Source organism: Rana temporaria, chromosome 10 (genome assembly GCF_905171775.1).
Source record: "Rana temporaria chromosome 10, aRanTem1.1, whole genome shotgun sequence".
Lineage (NCBI taxonomy): Eukaryota > Metazoa > Chordata > Amphibia > Anura > Ranidae > Rana > Rana temporaria.
The window spans coordinates 13059139-13076073 of NC_053498.1; the positions used below are offsets into that span (position 1 = coordinate 13059139).

At 49.7% G+C, this 16935-nt stretch overlaps 1 protein-coding gene across 1 annotated transcript in view; it reads left to right on the forward strand.

Moving 5' to 3' along the window:
* Positions 1-16935, forward strand: part of LOC120916161 (B-cell receptor CD22-like) — a 78514-nt gene that overhangs the window by 52198 nt on the left and 9381 nt on the right. Inside the window, exons 17-21 of the mRNA XM_040326982.1 lie at positions 3952-4209; positions 8150-8449; positions 9865-10131; positions 13611-13871; positions 16457-16553. Of these exons, the coding sequence (XP_040182916.1) occupies positions 3952-4209; positions 8150-8449; positions 9865-10131; positions 13611-13871; positions 16457-16553 (1183 nt within the window). The remainder of the gene's footprint in view (positions 1-3951; positions 4210-8149; positions 8450-9864; positions 10132-13610; positions 13872-16456; positions 16554-16935) is intronic.

Genomic DNA, 16935 nt, shown 5'->3' on the forward strand with positions numbered 1-16935 from the left:
TTGCATAAGTCGTTCGCGAATAGGGCTGGGCGTCATTTACGTTCACGTCGAAAGCATTGGCTTCTTGCTGGTTAATTTGGAGCATGCGCACTGGGATACTTTCACGGACGGCGCATGCGCCGTTTGTAAAAAGCGTAATTTACGTGGGGTCACATTGAATTTAAATAACACACTCCCACATCTACCACATTTGAATTAGGCGGGCTTACGCCGACCTATTTACGCTACGCCACCGCAACTTTGGTTTGAGAATACGGCACTTGCCTGTCAAAGTTGCGGAGGCGTAACGTAAATAGGATACGTTACGCCCGCACAAAGATACGCGATTCTACGTGATACCGGGCCTCAATGTTTATATTGCAAGTAGAGGAGCACCGGACGGAAATTTTGGTGCCAGAACCCAAAATTCAAGATGCACTTGGCCAAAACCAATGGAGATTTTTAAGTACCAAAGTTTGGCGCCATTCCATGAGTGTGCGCAATTTTAAAGCATGACATGTTAGGTATTTATTTACTCTGCGTAACATCATCTTTCACATCATACAAAGAATTGGGGTAAACATTGCGTTTTATTTTTTTAACCACTACAGCCCGTGTCGCTTTAACTGAAAATTGCGCGGTCGTGCAACGTTGCACCCAAACAAAATTGGCGTCCTTTTTTCCCCACAAATAGAGCTTTTTTTTGGTGGTATTTGATCACCTCTGCGGTTTTTATTTTTTGCGCTATAAACAAAAAAAGAGCGACAATTTTGAAAAAATAAAAACACAAAACCTCTTACTTTTTGCTATAATAAATATCCCATATTTTTTTTCCAACAACATTTATTTTTTCCCTCAGTTTACGCCGATACGTATTCTTCTACATATTTTTGGTAAAAAAACAAATTGCAATAAGCACATATTGATTGGTTTGCGCAAAAGTTATAGGGCCAGATTCATGTACATCCGCAGCGGCGTAACGTATCGTCTTTACCTTACACCGCCGCAAGATTTCAGCGCAAGTGCCTGATTCACCGAGCACTTGCGTGTAAACTTACGGCGGTGTAACGTAAAGCCGTCCGGCGCATGCCCGCCTAATTCACATGGGGCGTGTACCATTTAAATTAGGCGCGCTCCCGCGCCGAACGTTCTGCGCATGCTCCGTGTGAAAATTTCCCGCCATGCTTTGCGCGAAATGACGTCGCCCTGACGTAATGTTTTGAACGGCGACGTGCGTTACGTCTTTTCGTATTCCAGGACGTCTTACGGAAAAAAAAAAAATTTGAAATTCGACGCGGGAACGACGGCCATACTTTAACATGGCTGGTCTAAATGTAAGCCATGAAAAAGCAGGCTTAAGTTTGCGACGGGAAAAAACGACTAGCGACGACGTAACGAACGCGCGTACCTTCGTGGATCGCCGTAAAAGCTAATTTGCATATCCAACGCTGGAAAACAATGCAAACTCCACCCAGCGGCGGCCGAAGTATTGCATCCTAAGATCCGAAGGCGTACAAAGGCGTACGCCTGTCGGATCTTAGCCAAATGCCGTCGTATCTTATTTGTGAATTACAAATAAAGATACGACGCCGCAAATTTGAAAGTACGCAGGAGTATCAGCAGATACTCCGGCGTACTTCTTCTGTGAATCTGGCCCAGAGTGTATACAAAATAGGGGATAATTTTAGGGCATTTTTATTATAATTGTTTTTTTTTTTTTTACTAGTAATGTCAGCGATCAGCGATTTTTATCGTGACGGCGACATTATGGAGGACACATCAGACACTTTTGACACTATTTTGCAACCATGGTCATTTATACAGTGATCAGTGCTATAAAAATGCACTGATTACTGTGTAAATGACACTGTCAGGGAAGGGGTTAACACTAGGGAGTGATGAAGGAGTTAAGTGTGTCCTAGGGAGTGATTCTAACTGTGGGTGGGCTGCAAGTGACACGACAGAGATCGCTGCTCCTGATGACAGAAAGAGCACCCAAACCTTGACTCCACTGCTGCCACCTGCAGCACCGTGGCTGGAAGTACTGGGGTACAACATAATGTGCTCACAGCACAGCCAAGCTGAGACAGAGACCCTGTTTTGCACATAACTAGGATCAGAGTTTAACTACACTCAGATCTCCCTCTAAATGTAACTAGCCCTGGTACTATAAAGTACACAGGCGCTACATATAGGTTCTCCCAGCAGGCCAAGGAATCCAAGAAAACTCCTTCCCATTGGCTGAGACACCCCATATACCCATAATCTGATCTTGCATTGCCCTTCTTGTAGATACCCTGTTTCTCCGAAAATAAGCCCTACCCCGAAAATAAGACCTATCGTGAGTTTCTGGGATGGCTGCAATATAAGCCCTACCCCAAAAATAAGCCCTAGTTAAAGTCCTTGTAAAAACATGTAATCCGTTCTGTAAAAAGATTATATAATGTGCAGTGTGTCTCCCTTTTGTAACTTTATTGTGGAAAATACCTTATTTACAGCACTGCTGGGCGCTCACGTGACCTGCCGGAGCTCTTCTCCTCTCCTCCCCGGCTGATGTCAGCTGTTTTTTTTTTCAATAAAACTTTATTAAGCCCCTACCCACTGCAGTACTCAGAGTGGGGCTGACGTCATTGGGGATCTTGGTCTCTCCCTCTGCAGTATTTGAGCTCCAGCGGGTCACGTGAGCGGCAAGCGGCACTGTAAATAAGGTATTTTCCACAATAATGTTACACAAGGAGACACACTGCACATGATATTATCTTTTTACAGAACGGATTACATCATTTTATAAGGTCTTTAAACAAAGAATTATTTTTGGGATTACAGAATTTCACAATGCTGACCCCAGAGCAGACAGGGGGAGAAACTTTTTTGTACATACCATAAATAAATAAGACATCCCCTGAAAATAAGCCCTAGTGTGTTTTTTTTGCCAGAATTAATATAAGACCCGGTGCATTGCCACGAAATGAGATTTGCCATCGGATGAGATGGTCCGCCTCCATCACATCCTATTGGCTCACTCCGGTCACGTGACATATGTAAACGTCAAGTATCGACGCGAACATCAGTCTCAGCTAGGCTATCATAGGGAGAGGATCTCCTCTCCCTGTGATAGCTGAAGCTGCACGGAGCTGGTGCACGGAGCTCACATGGCCTCTGTGGCCCGATTCCGAGAGCGGAATCGGGCCACAGAAGCTCATACATTTACTAGGCTAATAAATGTTCTCCTTTATTACAATGTCAGGCTAATAAATGTTCTCCTTCATTACAATGTCACTTCGGGATCTACAGCGATATCGGGATCCCAATGCCCGATAGAGCTGTCAGCATGCCTCCCGCCAGCGCTAACTACACCCCGCGCCCGCAGCTCTACTCCCCGTCCCCCGTTAAGGCTCAGGGAACGGGGAACAGAAAGTAGAGCATCGGGTGCAGGTAAAGTAGTAGTGCGCAGGCGCAGCACTACGCAAATAGCTCCGTGCACCAGCTCCGTGCAGCTTCAGCTATCACAGGGAGAGGAGATCCTCTCCCTATGATAGCCTAGCTGAGACTGATGTTCGCGTCGATACTTGACGTTTAAATATGTCACGTGACAGGAGTGAGCCAATAGGATGTGATGGAGGCGGACCATCTCATCCGATGGCAAATCTCATTTCGTGGCAATGCACCGGTCTTATTTTCGGGGAAACACGGTAGTACCACCAAGTACTCTGCCACCTAGTGGTAGAAGTGCAACAATGCCAAACTTAGGGAGTACTCAATAGATCCCTATCAATCAACCAGGGTAACTACTCCTGGCAAGTAAATTTGTCAGGAGCTCCCTGACTAAACTCCGGGGTGCTACAGCAGTAATTGATCCCCAAGCAAAACATGACTTAGTACAAAGGTTGGTAAAAGCTGGTCTATGGACATTGGTAGTGCCCTTCTATCCTGTTCTGAAACTTTTTGTGTAATAATTTACAATATTTTCAGATGCTCCTGACAAACCAGCTATTAAGAAATATGGGGAACCCGTAGAAGGAAAGGATATCACACTGGAATGTTCTACCAAAGCAAATCCCCCGGTCTCCCTCTATGTCTGGTACAAGGATGGGGATGAGCGCTATAATCACACCGGTAATCAGTTCACAATCTATAATATAAAGGAAGACCATTCCGGATCTTACACATGTTTGGCTCGTAACAAGCTGGGAGAAGCAAAGTCTGACAAGCTGGATCTGAATGTGATGTGTGAGTATTACACAGAGCTCTATTTATGTCATCTATATGTAATGGTAACAGTGATGTTCATTTAACCACTTAACCCCTGGACCATATTTTTGGTCAAAGACCAGAGCACTTTTTGCGATTCGGCACTGTGTCGCTTTAACTGACAATTGCGCGGTCGTGCGACGTGGCTCCCAAATAAAATTGGCATCCTTTTTCCCCCACAAATAGAGCTTTCTTTTGGTGGTATTCGATCACCTCTGCGGTTTTTAGTTTTTGCGCTATAAACAAAAATAAAGCGACAATTTTGATTTTTTTTTTATATTATTTACTTTTTGCTATAATAAACATCCCCCAAAAAGATATAAAAAAATATATTTTTTCCTCAGTTTAGGCCGATACGTATTCTTCTACCTATTTTTTGTAAAAAAATCGCAATAAGCGTTTATTGATTGGTTTGCGCAAAAGTTATAGCGTTTACAAAATAGGGGGTATTTTTATGGCATTTTTATTAATATTTTTTTTTTACTAGTAATGGCGGCGATCAGCGATTTTTTTTTTCGGTACTGCGACATTATGGCGGACACTTCGGACACTTTTGACACATTTTTGGGACCATTGGCATTTTTATAGCGATCAGTGCTATAAAAATGCATTAGATTACTATAAAAATGGCACTGGCAGGGAAGGGGTTAACACTAGGGGGCGGGGAAGGGGTTAAGTATGTCCCTGGGTGTGTTCTAACTGTAGGGGGGGTGGACTGACATGGGGAAATGACTGATCTTCTGTTCATACATTGTATGAACAGAAGATCAGCATTTCTCTCCCTGACAGGACCGGGAGCTGTGTGTTTACACACGCAGCTCCCGGTCCCCGCTCTGTAACGAGCGATCGCGTGTGCCCGGCGGCGATAGCGCCCGCCGGACACGCGCATGGGAGTCCGGGGCAAGCGGAGGGCGCGCACGCGCCCCTAGTGGCCTGCGCGAGAGCCGACGTTATTGTACGGGCTCTCGCGCAGGGGAGCCGACCTGCCGCCGTAAAACGACGGCGGCTGGTCGGCAACTAGTTAATAAAAGCAACACAGATTTTTCACATAGCAAGGTGAGTACTAACCAACTTCTGATCGTGTCACAATTTTTTTTCTTTTTACATCCCCTGCACATTATTGGGGAATAAAACGTGAACGCAAGCTTATTTTGCTTAGTGCGCATTGTCTACTTACTACTTCAGTGTGTCCTGGGGAGTAATTTTACCTGTGTGGGGGGGCTGGGCTATGAGTGACACGACACTGGCCACTGCTCCCGATTTACAGGGAGCAGTAGATCACTATCCTGTTACTAGGCAGAACAGGGAAATGCCTTGTTTACATAGGCACCTCCCCGTTCTGCCACTCCATGACACCGGCGCACATCGAGTCTGCACGGTCACAGGGCTCACGGAAGGGGCGCCCGCATGGCGGCAAATTCAAGGTACAGGTACGTCCCTTTGCGCAGCCGTGTCATTCTGCCGATGTAAATCTACAGGCGGTGGTCGGCAAGTGGTTAACAAACATGTCATACTTACCTCCTCTGGGCAGGGCTCAAGTCCTGCGGGAACGCGTGTGAACGGAGTTCCTGCACGTTTTTCACAGCAGGAACTCAGTTCCCTTTGCAGGACTAGAGCAGCCGAGCCGCCCGAGCCAATCCTTCACTAAGCGGCGATGCCCAGCTCGAGTCACTGTCAGGGGCAGGCGAATCTTAGTAATCCTTTATGTTACTGGCCGCTTCCTGTATATGGATTCATCGGGTAGTGTGCGGTATTCCGTCACTTCCTCAATGCCGCAATGTCTCCTGGGAGATTTGCCATTGTTCCCAGGAGACATTGCGGAGGTCTGCCGCGAGTTATCGCGGGATTTAGAAAGAACTTGCTTCAGACCTCCGCAATGTCTCCTGGGAACAATGACAAAAGCTCCCAGGAGACATTGCGGCATCGAGGAAGTGACGGAATACCCGCACACTACCCAATGAATCCATATACAGGAAGCGGCCAGTAACAAAGGATTACTAAGGTACAGTGGATCGAGAAAAAAAAAACATGCGGTTTAGTAATTATGCATATGAGCGTATCATTTTTTTTTTTGGTGGGGGAGTGGATCTTGGATGGGAGTTCCCACACTTTTTTCCCCAGGACTTGACCCCTGCAATTGGTTTTGCCCAGAGTGACCCCAATCCTTCTTTCCTAGAGTCCCTCAGCGGCCCTCCTGGCTCCTCCTCTTCTTGAGTGCCCCGCTGGAGAGCCGTTCTCCCACGGAGCACTTGTGCAGGCGCGCTACCGCTGCTGTCTACCTATTGACCCAGACAGCAGGACTCAACCCCTTCCCCCAGCTCCCACGTCTTTGGATTTGATTGACAGCAGCGGGAGCCAATGGCTCCTGTCCCCGTCACTGGAACAATCAGGTTCAGGTAAGTACAAGGGGGGCTCTGGGGGGGGGGGGCAGATGCATCACAGGAGGTTTTTCATCTTAATGCATAGAATGCATTAAGATGAAATACAACAAGGGTTTAAAACCCCTTTAATACAGACTTTTTTAACCAGGGTGCCTTCAGGATTCTTCTTCTAAAATGCCTAAAAATTGCTTAAAAATTGTTTAAAAGCTGGCGTGTGGATGAAGCTTGCTTTTTCAGTTACAAAAAGCCACAGATTTTCATTGTGCACCATTGCTGCCTTCCAGCCACCAGTGTCCTAACAACCAGTGGCAGCCGGTGCAATTTTTTCTTTGAGGGGGCGGCAAACAGTATGCCACCAACAACCCCCCCCCCCCCCCGACCACCGTTGGTCGGTGACACAGTCAATCTCACTTATCCCATTGCGGCTTCCCATGCTCGGCACTTCCCCCTAGCTCCTCGCTGCAGGCTGTGTAATGTCATCTGACCTGTCCTACTCCTCCACTGTGGCCCCTTCTTCCCCCTAGCTCCTCTCTGCAGGCTGTGTAATGTCATCTGAACTGTTCTACTCCTCCACCGTGGCTCCTTCTTCCCCTTAGCTCCTCTCTGCAGGCTGTGTAATGTCATCTGAACTGCTCTACTCCTCCACTGTAGCTCCTTCTTCCCCCTAGTGCCTTGCTGCAGGCTGTGTGCTGTCATCAGTACTGTCCCACTCCTCCACAGTGGCTCTTTTCCTCGCTAGCTATTTGCTGCAGGCTGTGCACTGTCATCAGCACTGCTCCACTCCTCCACTGTCACTCTCTTCCCCGCTAGCTCTTTGCTGCAGGTTGTGTACTGTCATCAGCACCGCTCCACTCCTCCGCTGTCGCTATCTTCCCCGCTAGCTCTTTGCTGCAGGCTGTGTACTGCCATCAGCACCGCTCCACTCCTCCGCTGTCGCTCTCTTCCCTACTAGCTCTTTGCTGCAGGCTGTGTACTGTCATCAGCACCGCTCCACCCCTCCGCTGTCACTCTCTTCCCCGCTAGCTCTTTGCTGCAGGCTGTGTACTGTCATCAGCACCGCTCCACCCCTCCGCTGTCACTCTCTTCCCCGCTAGCTCTTTGCTGCAGGTTGTGTACTGTCATCAGCACCGCTCCACTCCTCCGCTGTCGCTATCTTCCCCGCTAGCTCTTTGCTGCAGGCTGTGTACTGCCATCAGCACCGCTCCACTCCTCCGCTGTCGCTCTCTTCCCTACTAGCTCTTTGCTGCAGGCTGTGTACTGTCATCAGCACCGCTCCACCCCTCCGCTGTCACTCTCTTCCCCGCTAGCTCTTTGCTGCAGGCTGTGTACTGTCATCAGCACCGCTCCACCCCTCCGCTGTCACTCTCTTCCCCGCTAGCTCTTTGCTGCAGGCTGTGTACTGTCTTTAGCACCGCTCCACCCCTCCACTGTGGCTGCCAGCCACTGTTGCCATTTGTGAAAATTGGAATAAAACTAACAGAAAACTGTCATAGTTTCCCATTAACTTTGAAGACTGAATTTTTATTTTTTTATCTTAGATGCTCCCAGGTACCCAAGAGTAGTCCTAGAGCTAGATAGACCCACATTTGCTGAAGACGACAAGATCGTATTTGTTGAAGACAAAGCCAAGTTTGTTGAAGGAGAAAAGGTCATTTTTCGATGCAAAGTCAACAGCAGCAACCCAGACGTGACCAACATTATATGGTATAAGGATGGAAAGATAAGTAGAAAAAATTTGGATCAACCTATAACGGCAGAAGATGCTGGGGATTATACCTGTGGAGCTGTAAATTCTGTAGGACGTACAATGTCACCGAAGATTACCATGGACATTCATTGTAAGTATAAGACCTACTTTCCATGAGCCACAAAGTACATCCAGATGGCACCGAACACTGATCACCTGACCTCACCCCAATATCTAGGTCAGTGATGGCGAACCTTGGCACCCCAGATGTTTTGGAACTACATTTCCCATGATGCTCTAGTACACTGCAAGTGCATGAGCATCATGGGAAATGTAGTTCCAAAACATCTGGGGTGCCAAGGTTCGCCATCACTGATCTAGGTTCTCCCAGGATACCAAGGGATTCAAGAAAACCCCTGCCCATTGGCTGAGATATACACGCGGCTCCCGGTCCTCGCTCTGTAACGAGCGATTGCGGGTGCCCGGCGGCGATTGCGCTCGCCGGGCACGCGCGCGGGAGTCAGGGACGAGCGCGGGAGCACACGCGCCCCTAATGGCTGCTTCGAGATGCCGGCTGGTCGGCAAGTAGTTAAAGGAACCTATTTAGAAAATAGAAAACTAACCTTTACAACCCCTTCAAGCCCCAGTCTTCTTTGACTAGGCTGAGAAGACGTCATCAGTTTGCTGCAGGAAGAAAGGCAGCATTTCCTCACTCTATTCCCCCCCAGTGATCAGGTGACAATATTGTAACTTTCTAAGAAATGACAAAAGTGATGTCTACGGGCCAGATTCACAAAGAGATACGACGGCCGTCGTATCTCTGAGTTCTGCCGGTCGTATCTATGCGACTGATTCAGAGAATCAGGTTACGCATAGATATTCCTAAGATCCGCCAGGTGTAAGTGTCTTACACCGTCGGATCTTAGGCTGCAATTCCAGGCCGGCCGCTAGGTGGCGTTTCGTTTTTTTACACGACGAATATGCAAACGAGGATTTCCGCCGATTCAGAAACTAACGACTGCCCGGCGCATTTTTTTTATGTCGTTTGCGTTCGGCTTTTTCCGGCGGATAGTTAACCGTGGGCGCAGCCCATGAGGCGCAGCCAATGTTAAGTATGGCCGTTGTTCCTGCGTCAAATTTTTAAATTTTACGCCATTTGCGTACGTCGATTCAGAAAACAGCTGGACATAAGTTACGCTCACGACGAAACCAATGATGTCCTTGCGACGTCATTTGGAGCAATGCACGCCGGGATTTTTTAGGGACGGCGCATGCACAGTTCGTTCGGCGCGGGGACGCGCTTCATTTAAATGAAACACGCCCCCTACCCGCCGAATTTGAATTCCGCCGGGTGATTTACGCTACGCCACCGCAACTTTACAGGCAAGTGCTTTGTGAATAAAGCACTTGCCTGAAAAACTTGCGGCTTTGTAACGTAAATCAAATACGTTACGCCCGCCCAAAAATACGCCCATCTAGGTGAATCTGGCCCTACATGTCTAAACTCTACAAATATGTTAAATAAATAAATTATACAGATCACTTTATTTCTTTTTTTTCCCCTAGACCCTCCTAAAGGTGTAGACCTGGTCCTTGATGTTTCAAGCAAATCTTTCAAAGAAAATGAAATTGTCAAATTAAGATGTTTATCGAAAACAAGCAAGCCGCAATCCAGCAGATACGAGTGGTACAAAGATGGAGTTCTGCTCAGAAACTCAACATATGATATTATGGTGTTGAAGTTAGAATGGACCCATACTGGACAGTACTCGTGTAAAGCCCTAAATGCCATCGGGCCTGGCGAATCACCGAAGAGACGTATTGATGTCCAATGTAAATACCTTCTCCTGGTTTTCATATTGTCACTAGATTGTATTTTAGAGAGTACATCCAGCCATTCACAAGTCAGCCCCTGGCTCCTGACATTTCCTGGAAGCTTCAATAGTGAGATCTCCCTGCAATAAGTCCTCTTTATGTTTGCCCACCTGGGAGTTTTGGTGCCCTCACTCACATTTGTCCACTCCAGCTTCTCCTATTACATCCTATATAACAGGAGTTTCCAAATCTACTAGACAAAGGGCCAGGTTACTGCTTTAAAGACTTTAGGGGGGCCGTACTGTGGCCAGTGAGAGTAGAAAATGCCCCAGCGTCAATGGGAGTCCACAATGTCTTGTAGTGGTCAGAGGCATTTAAAAAATTTGGTCAGTAGGAAGAGGAATAGTGCCCCATCCATGGGCGTCCGCTCCATAGGGCAAGGGGGGTCAATTGCCCCCCCCCCCCCTGGATGTCAGAGTGGACTGCACTGCATACAATCATTGATATTAGTGTCACGAACAGTGCACCATAGAGTGACAACATTTGCAAATTGCCATACAGGGACACCCCCCCCCCCTTCCCAAAAATCAGCTTGTGCTGTAACGAATCACAGCACAGTGATTGGACACAAGAGACCTGATTTATGATTTCTCCAATCACAAGCAGGGGGCGGGGATTGTGCTCCTCCCGGCATTCCCGGCCAGGATAAGTACTGTCAGTGAGTAAAGCAGTGATGTGGCAGCCTTTTTTGGGGGCATCAGATTGGCCCGGGGGGTGGCTGTGTCAGTTTCATTCCGGGACACTGTATTGTCCTGGAATGAAGGTGCCCGGGACAGACCTGCAAAATGCGGGACTGTTCCGGGGGAATCCGGGACACGTTGTCACCCTAGTGCACCATCCTTAGTGGGAGGAATGATACCCCAACGTTGGTATCAGTGGGAGGAATTATGTCTATTGGTGTCCGTGGAAGAAATACACAAGGGACACTAAGGGATCTATTTATAAAAAAAAAAATTGGTATGCGAATGTTTCAAGCATTCACACAGCTGTCACAAAAAAATCGCTGTAATACGTTTACATCAGAGGTCAAGTCCTGGGGAAAAAAGTGTGGGAACTCCCACCCAAGATCCACTCCCCCACCAAAAAATAAATAAAAAATGATACGCTCATATGCATATATATTTCACAGAAAATACTGGTGCTGGCCGGGCTGGTCTCTGTGCTGGCCGGGCTCGTCTCGGTTCTGGCCTGGCTGGTCTCAGGGTGCTGGCCTGACTGGTCTCAGGGTGCTGGCCTGGCTGGTCTCAGGGTGCTGGCCTGGCTGGTCTCAGGGTGCTGGCCTGGCTGGTCTCAGGGTGCTGGCCTGACTGGTCTCAGGGTGCTGGAATGGCTGGTCTCAGGGTGCTGGCCTGGCTGGTCTCAGGGTGCTGACCTGGCTGGTCTCAGGGTGCTGGCCTGGCTGGTCTCAGGGTGCTGGCCTGGCTGGTCTCAGGGTGCTGGCCTGACTGGTCTCAGGGTGCTGGAATGGCTGGTCTCAGGGTGCTGGAATGGCTGGTCTCAGGGTGCTGGCCTGGCTGGTCTCAGGGTGCTGGCCGGGCTGGTCTCGATGCTGGCCGGGCTGGTCTCGGTGCTGGCCTGGCTGGTCTCAGGGTGCTGGCCTGGCTGGTCTCAGGGTGCTGGCCTGGCTGGTCTCAGGGTGCTGGCCTGGCTGGTCTCAGGGTGCTGGCCTGACTGGTCTCAGGGTGCTGGAATGGCTGGTCTCAGGGTGCTGGCCTGGCTGGTCTCAGGGTGCTGGCCGGGCTGGTCTCGATGCTGGCCGGGCTGGTCTCGGTGCTGGCCTGGCTGGTCTCAGGGTGCTGGCCTGACTGGTCTCAGGGTGCTGGCCTGACTGGTCTCAGGGTGCTGGCCTGGCTGGTCTCAGGGTGCTGGCCTGGCTGGTCACAGGGGGCTGGCCTGGCTGGTCACAGGGGGCTGGCCTGGCTGGTCTCAGGGGGCTGGCCTGGCTGGTCTCAGGGTGCTGGCCTGGCTGGTCTCAGGGTGCTGGCCTGGCTGGTCTCAGGGTGCTGGCCTGGCTGGTCTCAGGGTGCTGACCTGGCTGGTCACAGGGTGCTGGCCTGGCTGGTCTCAGGGGGCTGGCCTGGCTGGTCTCAGGGTGCTGGCCTGGCTGGTCTCAGGGTGCTGGCCTGGCTGGTCTCAGGGTGCTGGCCTGGCTGGTCTCAGGGTGCTGGCCTGGCTGGTCTCAGGGTGCTGGCCTGGCTGGTCTCAGGGTGCTGGCCTGGCTGGTCTCAGGGTGCTGGCCTGGCTGGTCTCAGGGTGCTGGCCTGACTGGTCTCAGGGTGCTGGCCTGGCTGGTCTCAGGGTGCTGACCTGGCTGGTCTCAGGGTGCTGGCCTGGCTGGTCTCAGGGTGCTGGCCTGACTGGTCTCAGGGTGCTGGCCTGACTGGTCTCAGGGTGCTGGCCTGGCTGGTCTCAGGGTGCTGGCCTGGCTGGCCTCAGGGTACTCAGTGCTGGGCTGGCTGGTCTCGGTGCTGGCCTGGCTGGTCTCAGGGTGCTGGCCTGACTGGTCTCGGTGCTGGCCTGACTGGTCTCGGTGCTGGCCTGACTGGTCTCGGTGCTGGCTGGCTGGCCTCAGGGTACTCGGTGCTGGCCAGGCTGGTCTCAGTGCTGGCCTGGCTGGTCAATCTATATATATAAATATATATTATAGCAGGGTACAAAAAGGGCTTTTTTTACAGCTTACTGCACACACAGTGTCAGTGTGTCAACGTCAGGGCAGAGTGTGTGTGACGGTGTGAGGAGAGAAGACGCGGGCTCACCATAGCGTTGCTGTGTGACTCCGCCTCCGCGTGATGTCACACGCAACCGGCTGCGTACTGAAGGACAGGTGGCAGGCAAGGTCGGAACCTGGAGGAGGAGCTCCGAGTCTGCTCACCTGCACCTGGCATCACCACTTAGTGAAGGATCGGCTCGGGCGGTACGAGGCTGCTCTAGTCCTGCAAAGGGAACGGCGTTCCTGCTGTGAAAAAAGTGCAGGGACGCCGTTGCCACGCGTTCCCACAGGACTCGAGCCCTGGTTTACATCCTTTGATCCCCAACTCCATCTAAAGGCCACCATGTGATATTTTCCTGATTGGGGTATTTCAGGATACTACTACACTATGGCCACGAGATGGAACTGAGGAAGTAAACATATTACGCACATTTTGTTGATTATTCATGACAGCTATGCGAATGCTTGGGACATATGCTCGCCAATTTTTTTATAACTAGACACCTCAGGATTATAGTAAGAATACACATGCCTCTTGTATTTACGCAGTACTTGTGCAGCTTTCATTTCTGCCACCCAGACCACGACACCAGTCCATCGTGTCTCTGCCCCCTCCTACGCTTACCCATTCAAAAAAGCACGGCTGCAGGCTCCGGTTTAATTAAAATCAGACGTGAGAGATCGTGATGCAGATATGAATGACTAAATAAATTATTTTCTTTGGCAGATGCTCCGAAAAATGTAACGCTGACTGTCATCCCCGGAGATCACGTAACTGAACACATGGATGTGACGTTGACGTGCACCAGCAGGGCCAACCCAACTAACATTTATTATGAATTTTATCTGAACAGTGTGTATTTGGGCAGTAATGGTGACTTTTTTGAGCTGAAAGACGTACAAATAGAAAACATCGGGGAGTATTCTTGCTCGGCAAAAAATTTGGTTGGTGAGAAGGGATCGAATGTTGTCTTTCTACATGTGTCATGTAAGTGTCAGCTCTGGGGACGAGTTTGTCTCCATTTTATTCTCTCAAGATCTAATGCTTATTTAACTGTGATGGTCAGGTGATCACAACGCTTTGGACATTTTGGCCCAGATTCTTAAAGGACTTACGACGGCGCAGCGCCATGTATGCCATCGTAAGTCCTAATCTGGGCCGTCGTATCTATGCGACTGATTCTTAGAATCAGTTACGCATAGATATCCATTAGATCCGACAGGCGTAAGTCTCTTACGCCGTTGGATCTAAACTGCAATATTTTTTTGCCCTCTAGGTGGCGCTTCTGTCGAATTCCGCGTCGAGTATGCAAATTAGCTAGATACGCGAATTCCCGAACGTACGCGAGGCCGACGCAGTAAAGTTATGATGTTTACGTTAGGCTTTTCCCGGCCTAAAGTTGCCCCTGCTATATGAGGCGCAGCCAATGTTAAGTATGGCCGTTGTTCCCGCGTCGAAATTTTAAAAAGTTACGTTGTTTGCGTAAGTCGTCCGTGAATGGGGCTGGACGTCATTGGTTTCGACGTGAACGTAAATGACGTCCAGCCCCATTCACGGACGACTTACGCAAACGACGTAACTTTTTAAAATTTACGTTCACGTCGAAACCAATGACGTCCTTGCGACGTCATTTGGAGCAATGCACACTGGGATATTTTACGGACGGCGAATGCGCAGTTCGTTCGGCGCGGGGACGCGCTTCATTTAAATGATACACTCCCCCTACCCGCCGAATTTGAATTCCGCCAGGTGATTTACGCTACGCCGCCGCAACTTTACAGGCAAGTGCTTTGTGAATAAAGCACTTGCCTGAAAAACTTGCAGCGGCATAACGTAAATTGGATACGTTACGCCGCCGCAGAGATACGCCCAGTGTACAAGAATCTGGGCCATAGTGTAAAAATTACCATTTATTTAATTTTATTAAAGGGTAAAGGATTCACAAAGCGCTATGAGATAGCTAACAGAGTATAGCAGAAGCTCTGCTTTACAAACTGAAACCTCAGACTGACCCATCTATTGATTTTGTAGAGGCAATATGGGAGACTAGAGGGCACCACGGGGGCTAGGGGTCACTGTGCAACACTGCTGGGGGCACTATGTGGAGCTGTAGGCTCTGTAGCAACCAGGGGGCAATGTGAGGGCTGGAGGGCACTGTGGACTACTATGGGAGGTTGGGTGGAAATTTAGGAGACACTGTTGATCTGCAACTAGCTGGAGGTCTGGGAGGAGGGAGGCTGTGGCTACGGCTCAGAACCAGTGCTGGGACAAGGTCACCTAGAGCCCAGGACGAACATGCCAAACGGCCCCCCCCCCCCCGCTCCCAGCTCATATGTTCTGTTGCCCCCCCCAAAAAGAGTCACTTCTAGCACAAATCCCGTACTCCTTAAATTTCTCACTCTGAGTACACATCCTCTGGTTCCCACTCCAAATCTCCCATCCCAGTACATACCCCCCACACTTAATTTCCCTTCCTAGCACAAATACCCTCCAGTTATCCCTACTAGCATAACCTACTTCCCCATGAAAAACAAAATTTGACCCTTCTAGCACATATACCACCCCCACCTGGAAAATAATGATGACCACACAAAATATTGAAAATTTGGGCCCAATTTGGACATTTTCTCTTAAGGGTGTACTTACTTTTGTTGCCAGCGGTTTAGACATTAACGGCTGTGTGTTGAGTTATTTTGAGGGGACAGCAAATTTACACTGGTATACAAGCTGTACACTCACTACACAACATTGTAGCAAAGTGGTGCTGTAGGGGGTTAAGTGTTCCCTAGGGCGTGATTCTTACTGTTAGGGGGCGTGGCTACACATGGCACGTCACTGATGACCATTCCCGATCACGGGGAACAGCCATCAGTGACAGTGTCACTAGGCAGAATAGGGTTTGTTTACAAAGGCATCCCCCTGTTCTGCCTGTGCTGACCACAATCGTGGGCCGCCCGGGAACATCGAGTTCCCCGGACCCGTGAACACTCTCATGAGCCACGCGGCGCGCGCCCCCGCCCGTTGGGTGGCAGATTTAAAGGGACGTACCTGTAAGCCAATCTGCCTGCCTGCTAAATTCTGTCGACGTAAAATTGCGTGCGGCGGTCGGCAAGCGGTTAAGGAACCTCATTGGAGGGCTTTGGTGAAATATCAGGGGTCTAAATAGACCCCTGGTGTCTCATTTTCAATGGGAAAAGAAAGGAACTGAGGAAAGATTGCGCATCCCCCTTTCTCTGCAGCCTCAGCTGCACTGGACAGTAAATGAATGGGAAGCGCTCTGTGCTGAGCAGCTTCCTGTTTATTCACAAACTGAAGCATACTAAACAGGTTACTATGCTTCAGTTATGAATGAACACAGTGAGTGATCGATACAGAGAGAGGGTAGAGGTGGGAGGATGCCTGGGCAGCAGGGGGAATCTGCGCCCAGGCACATCTGGCACACCCTGTACACCCGTCTATGGATAGGAGATTTGGTAATGATCAAACCTTGCATATACATGTAAGTTCCCCTTTAGTTGCATGGTATGATGCCTCTCAGTATAGTGCCAGAGCTCTGTTCTTTTGTCTTGCAGACAGTCCGGCTACTATAGGGAAGTTTGCATCCATTGCGGCCTCTACCTTCATCATCCTATTAACTCTCATCATTCTGATTGTTCGATTCAGAGTCAGGTAAGCGGTTCGGGCAGGGGGTGTCAAACTCAACTTCATTTATGGCCGCATCAGCATTATGGTTGCCCTCAAAGGGCCAGATGTACTGTATCTAAGACTTGATGTGCAGAGCACCCCACTCCCCTTACATCAGATGTCAAGAGCCCCCCACCATCAGAAGTTAAGAGCCCCTCACCATCAGAAGTCAAGAGCCCCCCACCATCAGAAGTCAAGAGCCCCTCACCATCAGAAGTCAAGAGCCCCCCACAATCAGAAGTCAAGAGCCCCCCACAATCAGAAGTCAAGAGCCCCCCGCCATCAGAAGTCAAGAGCCCCCCGCCATCAGAGGTCAAGAGCCCCTCACCATCAGAGGTCAAGAGCCCCTCACCATCAGAAGTCAAGA